Source organism: Octopus sinensis, linkage group LG6, assembly GCF_006345805.1.
Source record: "Octopus sinensis linkage group LG6, ASM634580v1, whole genome shotgun sequence".
Classification (NCBI taxonomy): domain Eukaryota; kingdom Metazoa; phylum Mollusca; class Cephalopoda; order Octopoda; family Octopodidae; genus Octopus; species Octopus sinensis.
Genome location: NC_043002.1, coordinates 9,745,476 through 9,766,686, shown reverse-complemented (window position 1 = coordinate 9,766,686; position 21,211 = coordinate 9,745,476). Strand labels below are relative to the sequence as shown.

Sequence of the window (21,211 nt, the reverse complement as noted above, 5' to 3'; positions counted from 1 at the left end):
CACACACACACACACACATACACTCCCACACACATACACCTCACACATACACACACACATACATCCCTCCCCCCACACACACACACACGCTACAATATATAGCTGAATATGATATAGGATAATTTCATAATGATGTGAAAAAACATTTCAAACGACAGGTAAAACAGGTGTGAAAATAATGATGATGATGATGATGATAGTGATGGTTGCTATGGTGATGGTGTTAGCAGCAATAGTAACAATGACAACAATGATATCATCAGAAACACAAAAACTAAGGTTAATAATATAATCAATGCATCGTTATTTACTAATCATTTTTTAAATAAAGAATGAGAACAAAACGATGTCTTTCCTTTGATATAAGTTTATAAATTGTGTAAAAAAAAAACATATAGAACTTGTTTGCATCTAATAGAAATTATGGTTTTGGAAAAGCATTTTTTAATTTACAGAATCAAATTGGTGGACGAATCTTTTGTTGCATACGTTTCTGTAGCCGTGGCAAATACGCTGAAGTGACCTGGTTAGTAATCATAGTTGCCATAAGTCCGATACAACCCACACAAGCGTACCAAGATGTGCCGGTTATATTCTTACAAAACCAGTTTGAGTACAATGACAGAAACAAAGTGAAACATATCATTAAGAAGACAACCAGCCCAGACGTAGCATGATAGAGTCTCAAGTCTACAAGTTTAAAAGTTGGCAAAAGCCTTGGATATTTTACAATTACGCCGGCACAGAGCTGGAACATGAAGTAAACAACCGTTATAATGCCAACGAGGCCATGCCACGATGTGAAATGGGGTTTGTTGTTTAAAGTTTTGTTGTAATATATTATGATGATGCCACCAGCAGCTGAAGTAAAAGCTATCAGTAACATGACCCAGTGCCATGTTACTTTGGTCGAACGGTTCTTGAAACCAATTAAGGAACTGTGCGGAGAAAAAATAAGTATCCCTTCAAACATCAGAAAGCAAAACTGAAATTAGAAAAACAAAAGAAATAAAAAAAAAATAAATGATTAATAAAATAAATAAATACAAATTATAAAAATAATAGAAGGAAAATATACAGTACATATACGTAGGCGCAGGAGTGGCTGTGTGGTAAGTAGCTTGTTTACCAACCACATCGTTCCGGGTTCAGTCCCACTGCGTGGCACCTTGGGCAAGTGTCATCTACTATAGCCTCGGGCCAACCAATGCCTTGTGAGTGGATTTGGTAGACGGAAACTGAAAAGAAGCCAGTCGTATATATGTATATATATATATGCGTGTGTGTGTTTGTGTGTCTGTGTTTGTCCCCCTAGCATTGCTTGACAACCGATGCTGGTGTGTTTATGTCCCCGTTACTTAGTGGTTCGGCAAAAGAGACCGATAAAATAAGTACTGGGCTTACAAAAAGAATAAGTCCCGGGATCGAGTTGCTCGATTAAAGGCGGTGCTCCAGCATGGCCGCAGTCAAATGACTGAAACAAGTAAAAGAGTAAAAGAGAGTAATAGGAAATTAGGGAAGTTTGTGAATTTGATATTGTATGCATGTGAATAATTTTTGAAATTCTAGTCCCCAATTTAACCGACAAGAAATTATAACCAAGAAATTATGAAATTGCCTGGAAGACTCTATTAGCTCCAAAGTTTGCCTCATCACAATTCCTTCATGATACTTAAAAGGCGGCAAGCTGGCAGAAACGTTACCACGCCGGGCAAAATGCGTAGCTGTATTTCGTCTGCCGTTACTTTCTGAGTTTAAATTCCGCCGAGGTCGACTGCCTTTCATCCTTTCAGGGTCGATTAAATAAGTACCAGTTACACACTGGGGTCGATGTAATCAACTTGATCCGTTTGTCTGTCCTTGTTTGTCCCCTTGTGGGTAGTAAAGAAATAGATACTTAAAAGATCTCTGAATGCATTTCTTTCTAGTGTCCAGTTTCTATTATCTGTAAGAAATGGTAGCCACCATAGTCATCATCATCATCATCATTTAATGTCTGCTTTCCATGCTAGCATGGGTTGGACGGTTTGACTGAGGTCTGGCGAACCAGGCTCCAATCTGATCTGGCAGAGTTTCTACAGCTGGATGCCCTTCCTAATGCCAACCACTCCGAGAGTGTAGTGGGTGCTTTTACGTGCCACCTGCAGGAGGGCCAGTTTAGTGGTACTAGCAACAGCCATGCCCAAATGGTGCTTTTTATGTGCCACCTGCACAGGAGCCAGTCCAGCGGCACTCGCTCGAATGTTTCACATGCCACTAGCACAAGTACTAGTAAGGTGACACAGTAACGATCACACTCGAATGGTGTTTTTAACGTGCCATCGGCACGAAGACCAGCTTGTTGCTCTGGCAACGATCTCACTCGTAAGGTACTCTTAGCGCTCCACTAGCAACGGATGCCAGCAACCGAGTTTGATTTCGACTTCGATTTCATTTGGCTCAACTGGTCTTCGCAAGCAGTGTTTAGTGTCCAATGAAGAAAAGGCACGCATAAGTGGACTGGTTACACCCCTAGCATAGGCTACAAGGTTATGGTCACACTTGCGCTTGTCGAGTCTTCTGCAACACAGCATATTTCCAGAGGTCCCGGTTTTTGGAACTCACCATTCTGTCAGCTTGCAATAAACATGACCAAACATGGATCTCATGACACATCAAGGAAATTTGTAACAACAGCTACTAATGAAGACAGAGCAGCAGCAGTTTAGTTAAAGCTACATTCACTTCAGCAATCTAAGGAACTATTTAGTGAAAAGGGCTTGATTTCATTTATGACAATTTAGCTTAAAACCCTTTACAATCTATCTTAATTTTCAAATTACCTTAGATATGTAGATAATCTTCCTTAAATACCTTAAAAATATACTCTTTTACTCGTTCCAGTCATTTGACTGCGGCCATGCTGGAGTACCGCCTTTAATCAAGCAACTCGACCCCGGGACTTATTCTTTTGTAAGCCCAGTACTTATTCTATCGGTCTCTTTTGCCGAACCGCTAAGTAACGGGGACATAAACACACCAGCATCAGTTGTCAAGCAATGCTAGGAGACAAACACAGACACACAAACACACACACGCATATACATATATTATATATATATATATATATATATATATATATATATATATATATATAATATATATATATATATATATATATATATACATATATATGACGGGCTTCTTTCAGTTTCCGTCTACCAAATCCACTCACAAGGCTTTGGTAGGCCTGAGGCTATAGTAGAAGACACTTGCCCAAGGTGCCATGCAGTGGGATTGAACCCAGAACCATGTGGTTGGTAGACAAGCTACTTTATTTCAAATATTTTGCCACAAGGGCAGCACAAAGAGTAGCTGCAGGCTGGACAAAAACATTAATGAGATGATGATGATAATGATGAACAAAAATGGGAGGGGCACTGGCACCCGCTGACCAATAACCCCTCGAATACAGAGTTTCTTTTTTTTTTACAAAGTGTCTTTCAATAACAAAAAAAATGTCTTATGATTCTGCTTGTCAGGTCCCTAATTGACATGCAGCCTGCAGGCAACTCTGCATCGACAGGTCGGGGCCTGAAAACAGAAAAGCAAATTCTTTCTTGTCAAAGGTCGCTATGACCTTTGACAAAGTCTTTTCTGTGATCGCCTCCACAGCCACCTGCGGGGGCAACCCGGACAGCATCGGTCGTACGAGTACATACGACCCAGTTCGCCCATGCTGTCCAGAAATTGACTGACTTTTCCTCCCTCATGATAAAGGAGGACAACCGTTCCCTCTTCAGGGGAAGGTACTTCATGCTGCTCCGTCAGTGGCACACTTCCCACTGACGGAGCCTTCTCCGCAAGTGGCACACATCCCACCTGTGGCTCTGTCTGCGACTCATGGACATCAGCCGCCCGACGTCTATTTCTTTTTCTCCTCCTTCTTTTGGGGGAGACTGCTGACCCAGGGGACTCCGTCAGCAGACATGGGGGGTCGTTATCCCCCTCCGCCACCTGAGCGTTCTTTGGCGAGCAACCATTGTTGCTCGCCTGTCTTTTTCTTTTCGTAGAGGCAATTTCCTCCACGACTTCCACCGTCTCCCCCTCCAATGAGGGGGTGGCGGGCGCCTTTTCCCCTTCATGCTCCGGGGCACCACCATGGCCCCCGGGACAATTCCTCTTGATATGTCCGGGCTTCAGGCACAGGTGACACTTGGGGGGGCGTCCCTCGAGTATCACCGAGTACCTGTGCCCGGCCATTCTCAGGAAGTCCGGGAATTTCATCTCTCCCACGGCCACCGGTGTCCACAGGGTCAAAGTTGCCTTTGACCCCTTCCAGGCGACCGCGGGAGCCATTTTCACACTCAGTAGCTTGGGTCCGCTATCCTCCAGGCCTTGCCGGATGGTAATCTCGATCCATTCCGCCTCCGTGCCCAGGGGCAGCCCACAAACCCAGGCTCTTTTTATTTTTCTGCCACAATACGAGGGGAGGAACAAAATTTCCTCTCCCTCCAGTGGCTCGCTAGCAAATCTGCTAGCTTCCTCGGGGGTACCAAACAGCAACCACACCGTTGCAAATTTAGTCCCCTGAGAAATAAACTTTATCGTTGGCAGGTGGTCCCCCAACTCTCTCTCTATAGTACTCGTGTCGAAGAGGGTGATAGCTCCACGCGACCTAGAATAGGTTCGTAGGACCACTGTCCTCTTCTCAAGACCTTCAATCCACTGCTTGGGTGGGACAACCTCCCATTCCAAAGCAGTGGTTTCTTTCGTTGCCATGATTTTGAAAAAAAGTTCAACTAAAAGTTCAAAGTCCAATAAGAAAAAAACACAATGAAAGAACAGAAAGACAGAGCAGAGAAAAGAACGAAGGAAAACAGTTCAATCAATGGCAACACAGTTCTGCAACTCTGGTAATCCTCACGAAACAGGGTACTCCAGTCGCAGCACAATTGGTTCTTTCTGCCTTGGTACTCCGTGGTAAATCCAAGCAAACAAATTAATTTTTGCGGAGGGGCTACGCCTCCTCAAAAAACACACTTCTCACTAAAAAGTGAGACTAAATACAACAGGCAGAACAAATATATCCGAAGCAAAGTGAAGTCTATTACTCGCATAAAAGTGTTAACACTAATTAACATTAATGCTAAAAAGTATTAACGGCAAGCAATAAACCTCACTAAGCTTCTAAAAATATCCAAAAAGTCCTACCTGTTGCCGTAAAATGTTCAATATTTCACGTTAACACGTGACATTTGCCGGAGCAAAAAAAAACACGTCTGTCTGGTAAGAAGCTACTTACCACACAGCCACTCCTGCGCCTATAGCTTAAATATATTGACAATCTACCTTAAATGTCCAGATAATATACAAAAATCTGTAGATAATCTACATTAAATATGTTGACAATTGATCTTAAATTTTAAGATAATACCTTTAGTCCAACTAATTAGGGAGAGAGTCTGCTTAGATGAGATGCAGTTCAGTTTTGTGCCAGGTAGAAGCACCACTGATGCTATATTCCTGGTATGGCAACTGCAGGCAACCTAGCCAAAGATAAACCCCTATACTTGTCTTTTGTGGACTTGGAGAAAGCATTTGACAGGGTCTCCTGATCCCTTATCTGGTGGGTGATGCAGAAACTAGAGATTGACAAATAAGGGCTGTACAGGCCCTATACAGAGATGCCATTAGTAAGATTAGGGTTGACAATGAGTATAGTGAAAAATTCCAGGTAGAAGTAGGGGTCCACCAAGGATCAGCCCTCATCCCCCTCTTATTTATCATAATACTCCAGGCAATAATAGAGGAATTCAAGACAGGTTGCCCCTGGGAGCTCCTCTATGCTGATGACCTGGCCCTCGTAGCAGAATCACAACCAGAACTAGAGAAGAAATTTCAAGTATAGAAGCAAGGTTTAGAATCAAAGGGCCTTAGAGTCAATGTTGCAAAGACTAAAGTTCTCAAATTCCACTAAGGTCAACTTTGCCATTAATCTTTTTAAGATCAACGAAATACCAGTCAAGAACTGAGAAGCAATAATTGATATTTCCTCCTCACAAATTTCTGGCTGAGTGTCTATGTTAGGAACTATAATTATAATTATTATTCATCCATCTTCAAATTCAAATTCCATCAAGGTCAACTTTGCCATTCGTCTATTCAGGGTTGATGAAATAAGTACCAGTTATGCACTGGGGACAATACAATCAACTTTCCCAAATCGTGGCCGATGCCAGCGCTGCCTTGACTGGCTTCCGTGCTGGTGGCACGTAAAAAGCACCAACCAATCATGGCCATTGCCAGCCTCCCCTGGCACCTGTGCCGGTAGCACGTAAAAAGCATCCACTACACTTATGGAGTGGTTGGTGTTAGGAAGGGCATCCAGCTGTAGAAACACTGCCAGATCCGACTGGAGCCTGGTGCAGCCCTGGCTTCCCAGACCCCGGTCGAACCATCTAACCCATGCTAGCATGGAAAACGGACATTAAATGATGATGATGATGTGCCTATAGTAGAAAGGATATTACTTTTATTAAGTGGGGAGATGACAGAATCATTAGCATTCTGAACAAAATGCTTAGAACCATTTTGTCTGTCTTCCACCAAAGTCAACTTTGCCTTTCATCCTTTGAGGACCGGGGTCGGAGTAATCAGCTATCAACTCCCACAAAATTTCAAGGCTTGTGCCTATAGTAGAAAGAATTATTATTATTTAGCCTGGGCAAAGTTCAGAGAGCTCTTACCTCTGCTGGTAACAAAGGGCCTCTCGCACAGAGTAAAAGGTAGACTGTATGACACATATGTGCAAACAGCCATGCTACATGGCAGTGAAACATGGGCCATGACAGCTGAGGACATGCGTAAGCTTGCAAGGAATGAAGCCAGTATGCTCTACTGGATGTGTAATGTCAGTGTGCATACATGACAGAGTGTAAGCGCCCTGAGAGAAAAGTTGGATTTAAGAAGCATCAGATGTGGTGTGCAAGAGAGACGACTGCGCTGGTATGGTCATGTTGTGAATGAATGAGGACAGCTGTGTGAAAAAGTGTCACACCCTAGCAGTTGAGGGAACCTGTGGAAGTGGTAGACCCAGGAAAACTTGGGACGATGTGGTGAAGCACGACCTTTGAACATTAGGTCTCACCGAGGCAATGACTAGTGACCGAGACCTTTGGAAGTATGCTGTGCTTGAGAAGACCCAACAAGCCAAGTGAGACGATAGCCCATGGCCTATGCCAATGGGTGTAACCAGCCCACTTATGAGTGCCCCTCATTTACTGGGCAATAAACCTTGCTTATTCCCTTTTCTGAAAACAATAAGAGCACATCAGAAGTGACCCTAACTTCCAAGCTGATTAAAATAGTAGAAGAAAATACTCACCGAAATGGCCATTAGTGTAGGATGCCATGAGAAAAGACCTAGACGGATAAAAAGGAAAGTAATTATGGAGAAGGCTGAATCATGAGGAGGGGGTTTGGGAAATATTGATGTGATAATTATGTACATCTTAAATAAAAGAAAAATACTTTACCATCTTGAGAAAAGAGAGACAAAGAAAAGTTAATGGATCTTTTCGGTTTGAACGGCAGTTTTTTAAAATAATTTCCACGTAACTAAAAAATTTTAAACTTCGTATACTGGTAGAATGTGTTTATAAAACATTTTTTTCTCTTGGCTTTATTGAGAAAATTCTATAGTTTGTAAGATATTTGGGGTTTTTTTCTTCTTCAATTTCTGTGATTTCAACCAATCAATGACGTCCATTGAGGTAAAAAAAACATTCTGTGCCGTATGAATATGTCCCTCGTTTGGATCTTTTCGGTTTGAACGGCAGTTTTTTTAATAATTTCCATGTAACTAAACGCTTTTAAACTTCGTATACTGGTAGAATGTGTTTATAAAACATCTTTTTCTCTTGGCTTTATTGAGAAAATTCTATAGTTTGTAAGATATTTGTTGTTGTTTTTTTCTTCAATTTCTGTGATTTCAACCAATCAATCACATCCATTGAGGTGAAAAACATTCTGTGCCGGATGAATATGTCCCTCGTTTAAGAAACAGATTGGGTTTATTTACATTTGTGAAGAAAAAAAAGATACCCTTCCCCCCACCCCTAACCCTAAAACAGATTGAAATGCAATAGATTGCTACTAGGGTCATAATTATGGGTGACAATTTCATATGACACCACTAGAAAAAAACTACCGTTCAAACCAAAAAGATCCAAGTTAATATAAGACTGAGGAGAAAGAAGGATATAAAGAATGAGAGAGAGTGAAATTGCGAAAGATAGAATGAGAGGGAAAGAACAAAATGAAAGAGGAAAAAAAAAGGAATAGGGGAGAGAAAAAGATAGAATATAAAGATGCTGGAATCAAGAGAAAATGAAATTCAGAAAATTAGAGAAAATGTGAGAGAAAAGTAGGGAAGGACAAATAAAAAACAAATGATGTGTATATAAAAGGCACCATTCAAGCGTGATTGTTACCAGAATCACCTTACTGGCACATGTGCCCATGCTAGTAGGGTGCCAAGAGCACCATCTGAGCGTGATTGTTGCCAGAGCAGCCAACTAGCTTCCGTGCCAGTGGCACTTAAAAGACACCATTCAAGCGTGATCGTTACCAGCATCGCCTTACTGGCACCTATGCTGGTGGCATGTGTAAAAAGATTCGAGTGAGGTCATTGCCAGTACCGTCTGACTGGCACGTAAAAAGCACCCACTACACTCTCGGAATGGTTGGCATTAGGAAGGGCATCATTCAAACCTTACAACATTAAAAGATTTTTCTAGTAGTGTAATGAGATTAATTTTGACTAAGTGCATTCTTTTTTTAAATAGGGACCATCCAAGAATATGAATTTCACTCTGCAAAGTAACAACAAAACTCAATTAAATGGCAGAATCATTAGAACATCAGACACAATGTATTGCAGTTTTCAGTTATGTCCCTTTATATTTTAAGTTCAAATCCTATTGAGGTCATCTCTACATTTCATCTTTCCAAGGTTGATAAAAAAAAAAAGGCGCAGGAGTGGCTGTGTGGTAAGTAGCTTGCTAACCAACCACATGGTTCCGGGTTCAGTCCCACTGCGTGGCATCTTGGGCAAGTGTCTTCTGCTATAGCCCCGGACCGGCCAAAGCCTTGTGAGTGGATTTGGTAGACGGAAACTGAAAGAAGCCTGTCGTATATATGTATGTGTATATATATGTATGTGTGTGTGTGTTTGTGTGTCTGTGTTTGTCCCCCTAGCATTGCTTGACAACCGATGCTGGTGTGTTTACGTCCCCGTCACTTAGCGGTTCAGCAAAAGAGACCGATAGAATAAGTACTGGGCTTACAAAGAATAAGTCCCGGGGTCGATTTGCTCGACTAAAGGCGGTGCTCCAGCATGGCCGCAGTCAAATGACTGAAACAAGTAAAAGAGTAAAAGAGTACCAGTCAAACAATGGAGTAAATTTAACCAACAATATCCTCCCTAAAATTTGTGTCCAATATGTCTGTGTTAGGGACCAAATACATGGAGCTCCTGTTACCTGCAGAAAGCTGTACTTTCCTGTTACTTATTTACAGGTGGATGGGTTGAACTGACTTAGAAGTGTTTTGGTACATTGCAACACTGGTTCCTCCATACGAGCGTGATCATTAACAGAGCAGCTAACCGGCTTCCGTGCCAGTGGAACTTAAAAGGCACCATTCGAGCGTGATCGTTACCAACATCGCCTTACTGGCACCTGTGCCCGTGCTAGTTGGGTGCCAAGAGCACCATCCGAGTGTGATCGTTGCCAGAGCAGCCAACTGGCTTCCGTATCAGTGGCATGTAAAAGGGCGCCATTCGAGCGTGATCGTTACCAACATCGCCTTACTGGCACCTGTGCTGGTGGCATGTGTAAAAAGATTCGAGCGAGGTCATTGCCAGTACCGCCTGACTGGTCCCGTGCCCGTGGTATGTAAAAAGCACCCACTATACTCTCGGAGTGGTTGGCATTAGGAAGGGCATCCAGCTGTAGAAACTCTGCCAATCAAGATTGAAGCCTGGTGCAGCCGTCTGGTTAGCCAGCCCTCAGTCAAAATCGTCCAACCCCATGCTAGCATGGAAATCGGATGTTAAACGATGATGATATTCCTTACCTGGATTCAATTCGTAGATTTGGCAGAACATCATCTGAAAGAATTCCTAGTTTTGTCTGAGTGAACAATAATTCCATTTTGTGATTTGAGCTTATATAACAGGTCTTTTAGGTTCTTTTCGTAGCTTTTATTCCTTAGCGGGTGTCGCTTGAATTTTAGGCTCCTTATTGTATCCCAGAGTTCATTTTCACAGGCCTCTAGGTGGCTGTTTGGTGGGGGTGCTTTCCTACTTTTGAATACACCTTTGGGGAATTCGTTTTTGTTGTATCAATTATTTTCGCATCCTTACTGATGCATCTATCTATACTCTTTACTCTTTTACTTGTTTCAGTCATTTGACTGCGGCCATGCTGGAGCACCGCCTTTTAATCGAGCAAATCGACCCCGGGACTTATTCTTTTGTAAGCCCAGTACTTATTCTATCGGTCTCTTTTGCCGAACCGCTAAGTAACGGGGACATAAACACACCAGCATCGGTTGTCAAGCAATGCTAAGGGGACAAATACAGACACACAAACACACACACGCATATATATATATACATATATACGACGGGCTTCTTTCAGTTTCCGACTACCAAATCCACTCACAAGGCTTTGGTCGGCCCGAGGCTATAGTAGAAGACACTTGCCCAAGGTGTTACGCACTATATTCGCATTCTGAAGAGATTTACTTACTCCAGTAAATTGAAACGATCGCTACCTTCATCCCTGCTTCATCCTTCCTTGTTATCTAATTAAATTAAAGGCATACTAGCAAAAACCATGGGTTTCCCATTATTATATCCATTTACACATATATATTATATCCATATACACATATATATACACACATATGTATGTATATACACAGACATATATATATATATACATATATTATGGCTGCCCCCTCGTTATCAAGTATGGCCATTGCACGAAGCTTAACTGTTATTGGTGCTGTGATTGAATGTGACTTTTTAGCCCAGCTAAAGATCTACAATGTCTTGTACAAAATTGGCAACTAAAACCTTTACTGGTAATAGCCGGCTGTAGTTGTAACTGGGCTTCATGTACCTTTGCATGTCGTTTAAGTCCTCCTGCCGAATTACACACATCATCATCATCGTTTAGCGTCCGTTTTCCATGCTAGCATGGGTTGGACAGTTCAACTGGGGTCTGTGAAGCCAGAAGGCTTCATCAGGCCTAGTCAGATTTGGCAGTGTTTCTACGGCTGGATGCCCTTCCTAACGCCAACCACTCCGTGAGTGTAGTGGGTGCTTTTTATGTGCCACCCGCACAGGTGCCAGACAGAGCTGGCAAACGGCCACGAACGGATGGTACTTTCTATGTGCCACCGGCACGGGGGCCAGGCGAGGCTGGCAACGGACACGAACAGATGGTGCTTTTTACGTGCCACCGGCACGAGGCCAGTCGGGGCGGCGCTGGCAACGGTCACGAACAGATGGTTCTCTTACATGCCACTGGCACTGGTAACACATCTGCAATTTCTATTGATCGATTTCGATTCTGATCCTCACTTGCCTCAACAGGTCTTCACAAGTAGAGTTTTGTGTCCCAAGAAGGGAAGGTATGCATACGTAGGCTGGCACATCCCATGTAGAAGGCCACGGGTTATGGACTCACTTGTGCTGCCGGGTCTTCTCGCGCACAGCACACTTCCAGAGGTCTCGGTCTCTAGTCATTTCCTCAGTGAGGCCTAAAGTTCGAAGGTCGTGCTTAACCACCTCGTCCCAAGTTTTCCTGGGTCTGCCTCTTCCGCAGGTTCCCTCAACCGCTAGGGTGTGGCACTTTTTCACACAACTATCTTCATCCATTCTCGCCACATGCCCATACCAGCGCAAACGTCTCTCTTGCGCTGGTATGGGCATGTGGCGAGAACGTATATATACACATATATATATACGTATATATATACACACACATATATCATCATCATTTAGCATCCGCTTTCCATGCTAGCATGGGTTGGACGGTTCAACTGGGGTCTGGGAAGCCAGAAGGCTGCACCAAGCCCAGTCTGATCTGGCAATGTTTCTACAGCTGGATGCCCTTCCTAATGCCTAACGTGTGTATATATATGCATATATACACACATATATATATATATACACACACACATATCATCATCGTTTAACACCTGCTTTCCATAGTAGCATTGGTTAGATGATTTAACTGAGGACTGGCAAACCAGATGGCTGCACCAGGCTCCAATTTGATCTGGCAGAGTTTCTACAGCTGGGTGCCCTTCCTAATGCCAACCACTCTGAAAGTGTAGTGTGTGCTTTTACATGCCACCGGCACGGAGGCCAGATAGCCACTCGGATGGTGCTCTTAATACCCTACTAGCACGGGGCTCAAGTACCAGTAAGGCGACACTGGTAATGATCACGCTCGAATGGTGCCTTTTAAGTGCCACCGGCACGGAAGCCCGTCAGCCGTTCTGTCAATGATAACACTCAAACTATGCTTATTGATGATACATCAACTGTTTTGAACAAACTGTACCATTTAAAAAACTGTTTTTGCTGCATTTTTACTTTGCACTTTTTTTTACATGTACTTCATATGTTATGTGTTTTTTTTTTACATGTTTCTATTCTTTTATTCAATCCCCGCCTGTCACGCGGGAGACTGGGGTTCGATTCCCCGCCGGGGAGGCTCATACTTTTGGCCGTTGCCAGCGCCGCCTTGGCTGGCTTCCGTGCCGCTGTCACGTTAAAAGCTCCAAATGATCATGGCTGATGCCGGACCCCCCCCCTGGCACCTGTGCCAGTGACACGTAAAAAGCACCCACTACACTCGCGGAGTGGTTGGCGTTAGGAAGGGCATCCAGCCGTAGAAACTCTGCCTGATCAGACTGGAGCCTGGAGCAGCCCCTGGCTTCCCAGACCCCGGTCGAACCGTCCAACCCGTGCTAGCATGGAGAACGGACGTTAAACAATGATGGTGATGATGATGTTTAGATTTTGCCATCTTCCATGATTTCTCCCTTTTCCAGGCTCCCTGTGACTCTGCCCCTCCTTGTGTAACACGGGCAATTACCTGTTTAACTCTTTGCCCGTTCAACATTTCCATTCCTTTCAGTCTGGGGGAGGGTAATGTAGGCAACGCTATTTGAAACAGGTTCATAGCCCGCAAAATATTCGTTGGGGGGGGGGTCAACTACAGTTATCTCCCCTATCGAACGTTCTAGAACATTCCAAACAAACCGCGGTTAGCTCCCGCTTTCCTAGCATACAAGACTGTAGGCAACTGTAGTTGAATCCATGCCTGACCGTAGGTCATCTGGAGTTATCTCCCCCGGTCACATCATTAACAATGAGGTGGCGCTCGTGAGAGGGGGATAAAAAGACGGGCAGAGCCAAGAGCAGCCTCTTTGCTCACCAAGCAGCCTGCTGCTAACTGCATCGTCTCCACTCTCTGCTACTAGACTACCCGCATCGCTTTGAATTGAGTGGAATCCACTATACCAGTCATGGAAGGCGGCAAGACGGAAACCCTTTTTTTGTTCAACTTCATTCTGTTCTGTAAAATGTTAAATATTAAAGCTGTGTACAAAGGCTCTCCTCCCGGATTAGAATAAACATACCATGTACATGAGGGCCTCAAAAGCTCGTACGAATTGTTGTTGTTTTCCATTGGATTAACTCTTACAGCTATCGAAGGATTACCGGATCATCATCATCATTTAGCGTCCGTTTTCCATGCTAGCATGGGTTGGACGGTTCAACTGGGGTCTGTGAAGCCAGAAGGCTGCATCAGGCCCAGTCTGATCTGGCAGTATTTCTACGGCTGGATGCCCTTCCTAACATCAACCACTCCATGAGTGTGGTGGGTGCTTTTTAGGTGCCACCCGCACAGGTGCCAGACGGAGCTGGCAAACGGCCAGGAACGGATGGTGCTTTTACATGCCACCGGCATGGGGGCCAGGCGAGGCTGGCAACGGCCACGAATGGATGGTGTTTTTTATGTGTCACCGGCATGGAGGCCAGTCAGGGCAGCGCTGGCAAGGCCGGATATTTTATTAAATTAGTGAGCTTTAAGCTAGAAGCAATATCACCTACTTAAGAGCAATTTCCAATTGAATCTACCACTTCTTCTCTAAGACACGAATAGGTTAACATCGGAGAGAGACCCAGGCATACGGATTCGATATCCTTTCTTACCAGCAACTCGCTATGATATTCTATGCCTAGTGCCTATCTGAAAGTAATTTTTGTGGTTTGAATTCCTCCTATTTTCTCCCTGTCATCGTGGAATATGACAAAATATTCAGAACCTTTAACTTCGGTCCCAGAAAACCCTATTGAACATCGTGAACTCACAGCATGAATTCGTTTGTCACGCATCAGAATAAAACCTTGACTTACCTTCGATCGTAGGGCGACCTGCTGTGCTTGAGGAGACCTATTGAGTCAAGTACATCAGCATCACAAATCAAATGGAAATTGTGGTTGCCATACTTGTGCCGGTGGCATGTAAAATGCACCATCCTTACGTGGCCGATGCCAGCGCTGCCTTGACTGGCTTCGTGTTGATGGTACGTAAAAACCACCAACCGATCGTGGCCGCTGCCAGCCTCCCCTGGCACCTGTGTCGGTGGCGCCTAAAAAGCACCGCTTTGACTGGCTTCCGTGCTGGTGGCACATAAAAGGCACCATCCGTATGTGGCCGATACCAGCGTCACCTTGACTGGCTTCGTGTCGGTGGCACGTAAAAACCACCAACCAATTGTGGCCGCTGCCAGCCTCCCCTGGCACCAGTGCCAGTGGCACGTAAAAAGCACCCACTACACTCTCGGAGTGGTTGGCGTTAGGAAAGGCATCCAGCTGTAGAAACACTGCCAGATCAGACTGGAGCCTGGTGCAGCCTCCTGGCTTCCCAGACCCCAGTCGAACCGTCCAACCCATGCTATCATGGAAAACGGACATTAAACGATGATGATGATGATGATACAAAGTTGTTCCTGCACGGATACAAGTTTTTGTTGTCACTTATTGCACTAGCGGTATAAGATGGTCATTGGATTAATGACGCGGTACAGTCATTAAAGAGTTGATATCTTCATTAGCGACTTCCTTCGCTAATGAAGAATTAAAAGCAAACTTGACACAGTTACGGTTTTAAATTCTGAACAGGTAGATCCGGATAAAACATACTACAAGGCATCTTTTTATGTTAATTCACGGATCTTTTCGGTTTGACCGGCAGTTTTTAAAAATAATTTCCACGTAACTAAACACTTTTAAACTTCGTATACTGGTAGAATGTGTTTATAAAACATCTTTTTCTCTTGGATCTATTGAGAAAATTCTGTAGTTTGTAAGATATTTGTTGTTTTTTTCTTCAATTTCTGCAATTTCAACCAATCAATGACCGTCTATTGAGGTGAAAACATTCTGTGCCGTATGAATATGTCCCTCGTTTAAGAAACAGATTGGGTTTATTTACATTTCTGAAGAAAAAAAGATGCCCTTTCCCCCACCCCTAACCCTAAAACAGATTGAGATGCAATAGATCGATACTAGGGTCATAATTATGGGTAACAATTTCATATGACACCGCTAGGAAAAACTGCCGTTCAAACCGAAAAGATCCAAATTCGCTAACAATTAAAAACCAGATAATTGTAGCTCGCACCTTCGACGAACTTATTTAATGCCTTAAGTATATACCTACTTGATACACGCCAGGTATTCCCACGCTCTAATTAGTTTAAATGTAAACATTTTAAGTGTCATTCAATTTTAGATTAACCACAGATAAAAATCTATCTTCACAGCGATAATATTCTTTCGAATGAAGTGATAAATGCCGTAGGGGCCAGGATCTCTCAGAGGGTCGACTACACTTCATCTGATTTCGATTACTCGTTGTTAACTCTTAGTAAAACATGGACATCGCAATATCCCACAAACTCTTTGCATTAGTTGAAGGTCTTGTGTGTACAAAAGGCGTACTTACAGTGTTGGGAAGTACAAAATAATTGTTAGGTACTACTAGCGGACAGTGGTCCCGGTGCGCGCACTCGCGCTAGCTAGTCGTAAGTAGTCGATCCTACAACGACTTGCAGGTATGTTTGTATTTCAAGGCTGAATCCATATCAAAGAAATTAAATAATATTTTTCTAACAAAATAAATAAAACGCAAAAGTAAATAATTTTTTTAAACTAAGTAAATAAATTATTTTTATAAACAAAGTATGGTCAGGGTTAGGGTTAAAAAGTCGTAGGATCGACTACTTACGACTAGCTAGCGCAGATGCACGGGTGCGCGCACCGGGACCATTGTTCGCCAGTAGTACCCAAAAGGCGAACTTACAGTGTTGGGAAGTACAAAATAATTGTTACAAGTTGCAAAAAAATCAGTTTTACAAAAGAAAAACACTCAAAAAAGCCAATTTGTCGTACACCCCACAAGGTGTGTGTATCTGAGAATATTATTTCAACAAAATAGTGAGAATTTGTTTTTGCAATTTAAGCTGGAAAATGTTTATTTTCCAAGTCGATGAAAACAAATTTAATTGCATTTCGTTTTAAACTAGCTTTATGAATAATTCACAACAAACTTTATACCGGAATAGAAGAATTACAGCTGAAGTCGGCAATTCTAATAGTCATTCATTCCAGAACATAATTTTAATTGATTCGTCTAAATTATGGAACTTATTTCAATCTGACATTCATAAAACTATTGGAAAATGTCATCCTGAGAAATGACAAGATTTGCATTTTCACAAAACGAAAACACTTTAACCAAAATGAATTTTCTTCAACTCCACCCGAAATGTGTAAAATAAAGTTAAGCAACGGAATACATGTCTATTTAAAAAGTTTCAAATATTAAATTTATCAGTTGAAATGCGTCTCAATTATATCTAAATCGCATCTAAAACTATTTAATTATTTCAATTTACTCATTAAATAAGATTTGATGCGTGTGTTTATGCTTAATAAACGTATCAAATATATTAGTGGTATACATTTCATGAGATTACATCAGAAATATATGTACTTCCTAAAAATTCACAAATAATTTCGCTGTCCCAAGACGAAAAGAACTAAATACCAAACAAACTATAAAATGGTACAATTAATTTAATAAATAATTTAAGACTGATTTCAACTTTCATTATCAAATTTTAATTCTTAACTTGATCAAACTAGACAGGTGGCAAAACAGAAAGAAAAAAAAAAGACTACATATTTTGTATTAAAAATGTGTTCTAATTTTGACATTTAATTAGCACGAGAAATATCTAAAAAATTTATAGTAAAAGTGAAAAGAAATAAACTCACTGGAACCCGGGCTGGCCGTGTATATGATGAATCCTGTGAACAGAACGGCAACGAAGTGCGCAACCATAAGGAATATAGAAGCAATCTCCAAAGGCGAAGTCTCCGATGACTCCTCCGTTTCGGTGTTGACTGCCGTAGTGGTTTGTTTTGTGATATAGATTCGAATGGGAGGGGTTAAAATATTTGCAAATCTAGCAATTTTGCATGACGAAGTAGAAATCTGAAAACTGGCTGGAATTAAAGGGCAATTATCGAAACGGAAATGTATTAAGTATTCTTGTCGGTTAAATCTTTTCTAATTTATTATTGAAAATAAAACTTTTTGTAGGAATATTTCCAGTCTATTTTTTTAAAGGTCGGTTTTTATTTATCTAGATGTGGGAGGGACGCGATAATCTGTTTAATAACCCCTTGATATTATATTTTTATTTATTAAACAACTAGCAGTATCGCCCGGCGTTGCTCGGGTTTGTAAGGGAAATAACTATATAAGCATTTTTGGAGAGTTATAGCCAAAAGATGCATTAAAAAGGGGAAAAAAATGATGGTAAATTTTTTTTTAAATCGTTGACTCATCGTAGACATTTTTAGAGAGTTACTTCCCTTATATAATAGCGAAAAAATGCATTAAAATGGAAAAAAAATTATGGTAATTTTTTTTTTTATATCGTAGACTCATCGTAGATGCGCGCTAATACCCAGAAGGGCTCGATATGAATCACGACTATAAGATACCCGGTTTTTGTTAAACTGCACCGCAAAATGTGGGAGTAGTTAGGAATCTAAATCGTAGGAGACAGACAGCACACAACCTCACTTTTATATATAAAGATGAGAGGGACGCGATAATCTGTTTAATAATCCCTTGATATTTTTATTTATTAAACAATTTAACTCTTTTTAATAGCAACATTGTCTGTTTTAAGTTTAATAACGAAGTTGTTAAAAGTCGCTTGGAATATCCTAGAAATAAATTCATAATTACACTTCTATAAAGACGTTACAAATTGGTTGTGTCGTAAAAAAAAAATCTCAGTATGAACGATTATTATTTATTTATTAAATTTCAATGCCAATTATAATAGTCATCATAATTATTATTATTAATTATCTCAGTCATTATTTCGTGATTTTAAAAAATCCACGAAAGATCCACAATTATGAATTAGTGGCTTTTTTACGGTTCACATAAGTTATCTCCCTTCTACCAATCTTTTTAAAGCACTGAGTTTTCCTACAGACCCCAGGATAATGAAAGGTCTTTCGCGGGCCCCCAAAACCACTTTGCGGACCACGGGTTGGGAACCACTGATCTGGAATAACGATAAATTTCGGATCTTTTCGGTTTGACCGGCAGTTTTTTAAAGTAATTTCCACGTGGCTAAACAATTTTAAACTTCGTATACTGGTAGAATATGTTTATAAAACATCTTTTTCTCTTGGCTTTCTTGAGAAAATTCTATAGTTTGTAAGATATTGTTGTTTTTTCCTTCAATTTCTGCAATTTCAACCAATCAATGACGTCTATTGAGGTAAAAAAAAAAAACATTCTGTGCCGTATGAATATGTCCCTCGTTTAAGAAACAGATTGGGTTTATTTGCATTTCTGAAGAAAAAAAAGATATCCTTCCCCCCACCCCTAACTCTAAAACAGATTGAAATGCAATAGATCGATACTAGGGTCATAATTATGGGTGACAATTTCATATGACACCGCTAGGAAAAACTGCCGTTCAAACCGAAAAGATCCTAAATTTCTTCTAAAAACAAAACTTACCTAAATTACAAACGAAATATAAGTACTACTAGCGAACAGTTGTCCCGGTGCGCGCACTCGCGCATCCGCGTTAGCTAGTCGTAAGTAGTCGATCCTACAACAAAGTAAATAATTTTTGTTTTAATTTTTAACCCTAACCCTAACCTTAGTTTGTTTATAAAAAAAATATTTATTTACTTAGTTTAAAAAATTATTTACTTTGTTCGAAAAATATTTAATTTGTTGATCCTACAAGTCCTTGTAGGATCGACTAGCTAGCGCGAATGCGCGCACCGGGACCTCTGTCCGCTAGTAGTACCCGAAATATAATTGTAACCGAAATCCAAATTACTTTTTCTATATGTGAGGAAAAAATGTAGTTAAGTAAAAGTAAACACTTAGGAGAATTCTTAGAAAAAGCGAAACATACTGAGTAGTGAAAGGGCAATAATACCTATTTCTTTACTACTCACAAGGGGCTAAACACAGAGGGGACAAACAAGGACAGACAAACGGATTAAGTCGATTATATCGACCCCAGTGCGTAAATGTTTGCCTTTCGTCCTTTTGGGTCGATAAAATTAAGTACCAGTTACGCACTGGGGCCGATGTAATCGACTTAATCCGTTTGTCTGTCTTTGTTTGTCCCCTCTGTGTTTAGCCCCTTGTGGGTAGTAAAGAAATAGGTATTATTTTGGAATTGATCAGAATGGCATATGGAAGACCAGCCGGATCGCAATTCATTGTTCCTAAAATTGAAATTGTCAACCATGAATCAATCTTGGAATATCACGCAATTAACCAAATCACGAGACAAGATTTTTCAGTGGTCGACTAATTATAAATTTATGCAGGTGCGAAAATTGTAATAGGCCATGCTACTTTACTATAAATATTAGTTAACAGTAAGTTGACTTATGTCCCTTTACTAGTTACCTCCCCCTTAATTTTTATTTACTTTTTTAATATCCCTAAACTGAACAATTATCCTCAAGGTATTACGGAAATGCGTAACCGTATTTCGTCGGCCGTTACGTTCTGAGTTGAAATTCCGCCGAGGTCGACTTTGCCTTTCATCCTTTCGGGGTCGATTAAATAAGTACCAGTTACGCACTGGGGTCGATGTAATCGACTTAAATCCGTTTGTCCCCTCTATGTTTAGCCTCTTGTGGTTAGTAAAGAAATAGGTATTACGGAAAATATGAACATTGAGAATACAATTATTTATTTTTATGATTCCCTTACCAACAAACAGATCTAAAATAGTCTCTTCCCTTTTTTCAGGTGTAGGGGACAGGGGATAAAAAGAGGACTTTTCATTTTACTTCGTCTTTTATTTAAAATTTTCTTTTTATGTGTATCATTTTGTTTTCTCTTTGTAGCTGAATCTTTGTCTCACCAATTTCCATTCCTGGTCCTGTGAGTGTCACTAATAGCCAAAATATTATCTAAAACACATTTATTAAGCTTGCGAGGGGTCAGCTCCAAATTTCCAATGAATTCAGTGGGGAGAAAACCCTACTAAATTGAGTGGAGGTTTTTTCATACTTCTGCTCCTTAGTTTTGACTTCACGTCATAGTTTGTATGTTTGAGCTTTAAAATGTTTTGTTAAATAACTCCCTAAATTTATTTGTTTTTAAAATATAAGTCAGGGTTTTTAAAGTGGCAGTAGATCACTGCCTTTGACACATGTGTCAAAGCCATCAGGAGGCGTCGATGTTTCCTAGGGCTAAACAGCGGTGGTGTACCCCCCTACTGTCACGTTCGTGTTAGATTGACAGTATACAACCATTCTATCGCCCCACCAACGTACATGTCTCTACGAGAGATTTAGAAATTTAGTATTTCTGATTTTGTTATTTTCCTTTTTCTTTTAAAGAAAGGACAGTGGCCCAGGAATAAAATTTGCTTGGGGGTTTCAAACTCAGGTCCAAAATTTTTTACAAACAAGGCCAATTTTTCTTTTCAATTTTAATATCAAAACAAACACAGGCATAATAATATTTTTTATTATACATGGAAAAGTAATGCTTCAAAT

General features: G+C 41.1%; 1 protein-coding gene across 2 annotated transcripts; it reads right to left on the bottom strand.

Moving 5' to 3' along the window:
* Positions 1-356: 356 nt before the first annotated feature.
* LOC115213122 (cytochrome b561 domain-containing protein 2) lies at positions 357-17,787 on the bottom strand. 2 transcript variants are annotated; one of them, XM_036503637.1, is made up of 4 exons: positions 17,417-17,784; positions 7,374-7,404; positions 3,057-3,063; positions 357-985 (listed from the first exon to the last, which is right to left on the bottom strand). In XM_036503637.1, the coding sequence occupies exons 1-4, from the start codon at positions 17,481-17,483 to the stop codon at positions 458-460; spliced, it is 633 nt and encodes a 210-aa protein (XP_036359530.1). In that variant the 5' UTR covers positions 17,484-17,784; the 3' UTR covers positions 357-457. The 2 variants fall into 2 exon arrangements, with proteins under 2 accessions (XP_036359530.1, XP_029637910.1); XM_029782050.2 differs by lacking the exon at positions 3,057-3,063 and having other exon boundaries at positions 7,367-7,404; positions 17,417-17,787.
* Between the last annotated feature and the right edge of the window lie 3,424 nt (positions 17,788-21,211).

Bases quoted from the DNA above. Each gene is read 5' to 3' on its own strand.
- LOC115213122 (XM_029782050.2), bottom strand. From the start codon at position 17,483: ATGGTTGCGCACTTCGTTGCCGTTCTGTTCACAGGATTCATCATATAC. The intron at 7,405-17,416 runs GTGAGTTTATTT...TTATCCGTCTAG, and splicing joins CACGGCCAGCCCGGGTTCCA to GTCTTTTCTCATGGCATCCT. The intron at 986-7,366 runs GTGAGTATTTTC...TTCTAATTTCAG, and splicing joins CTACACTAATGGCCATTTCG to TTTTGCTTTCTGATGTTTGA.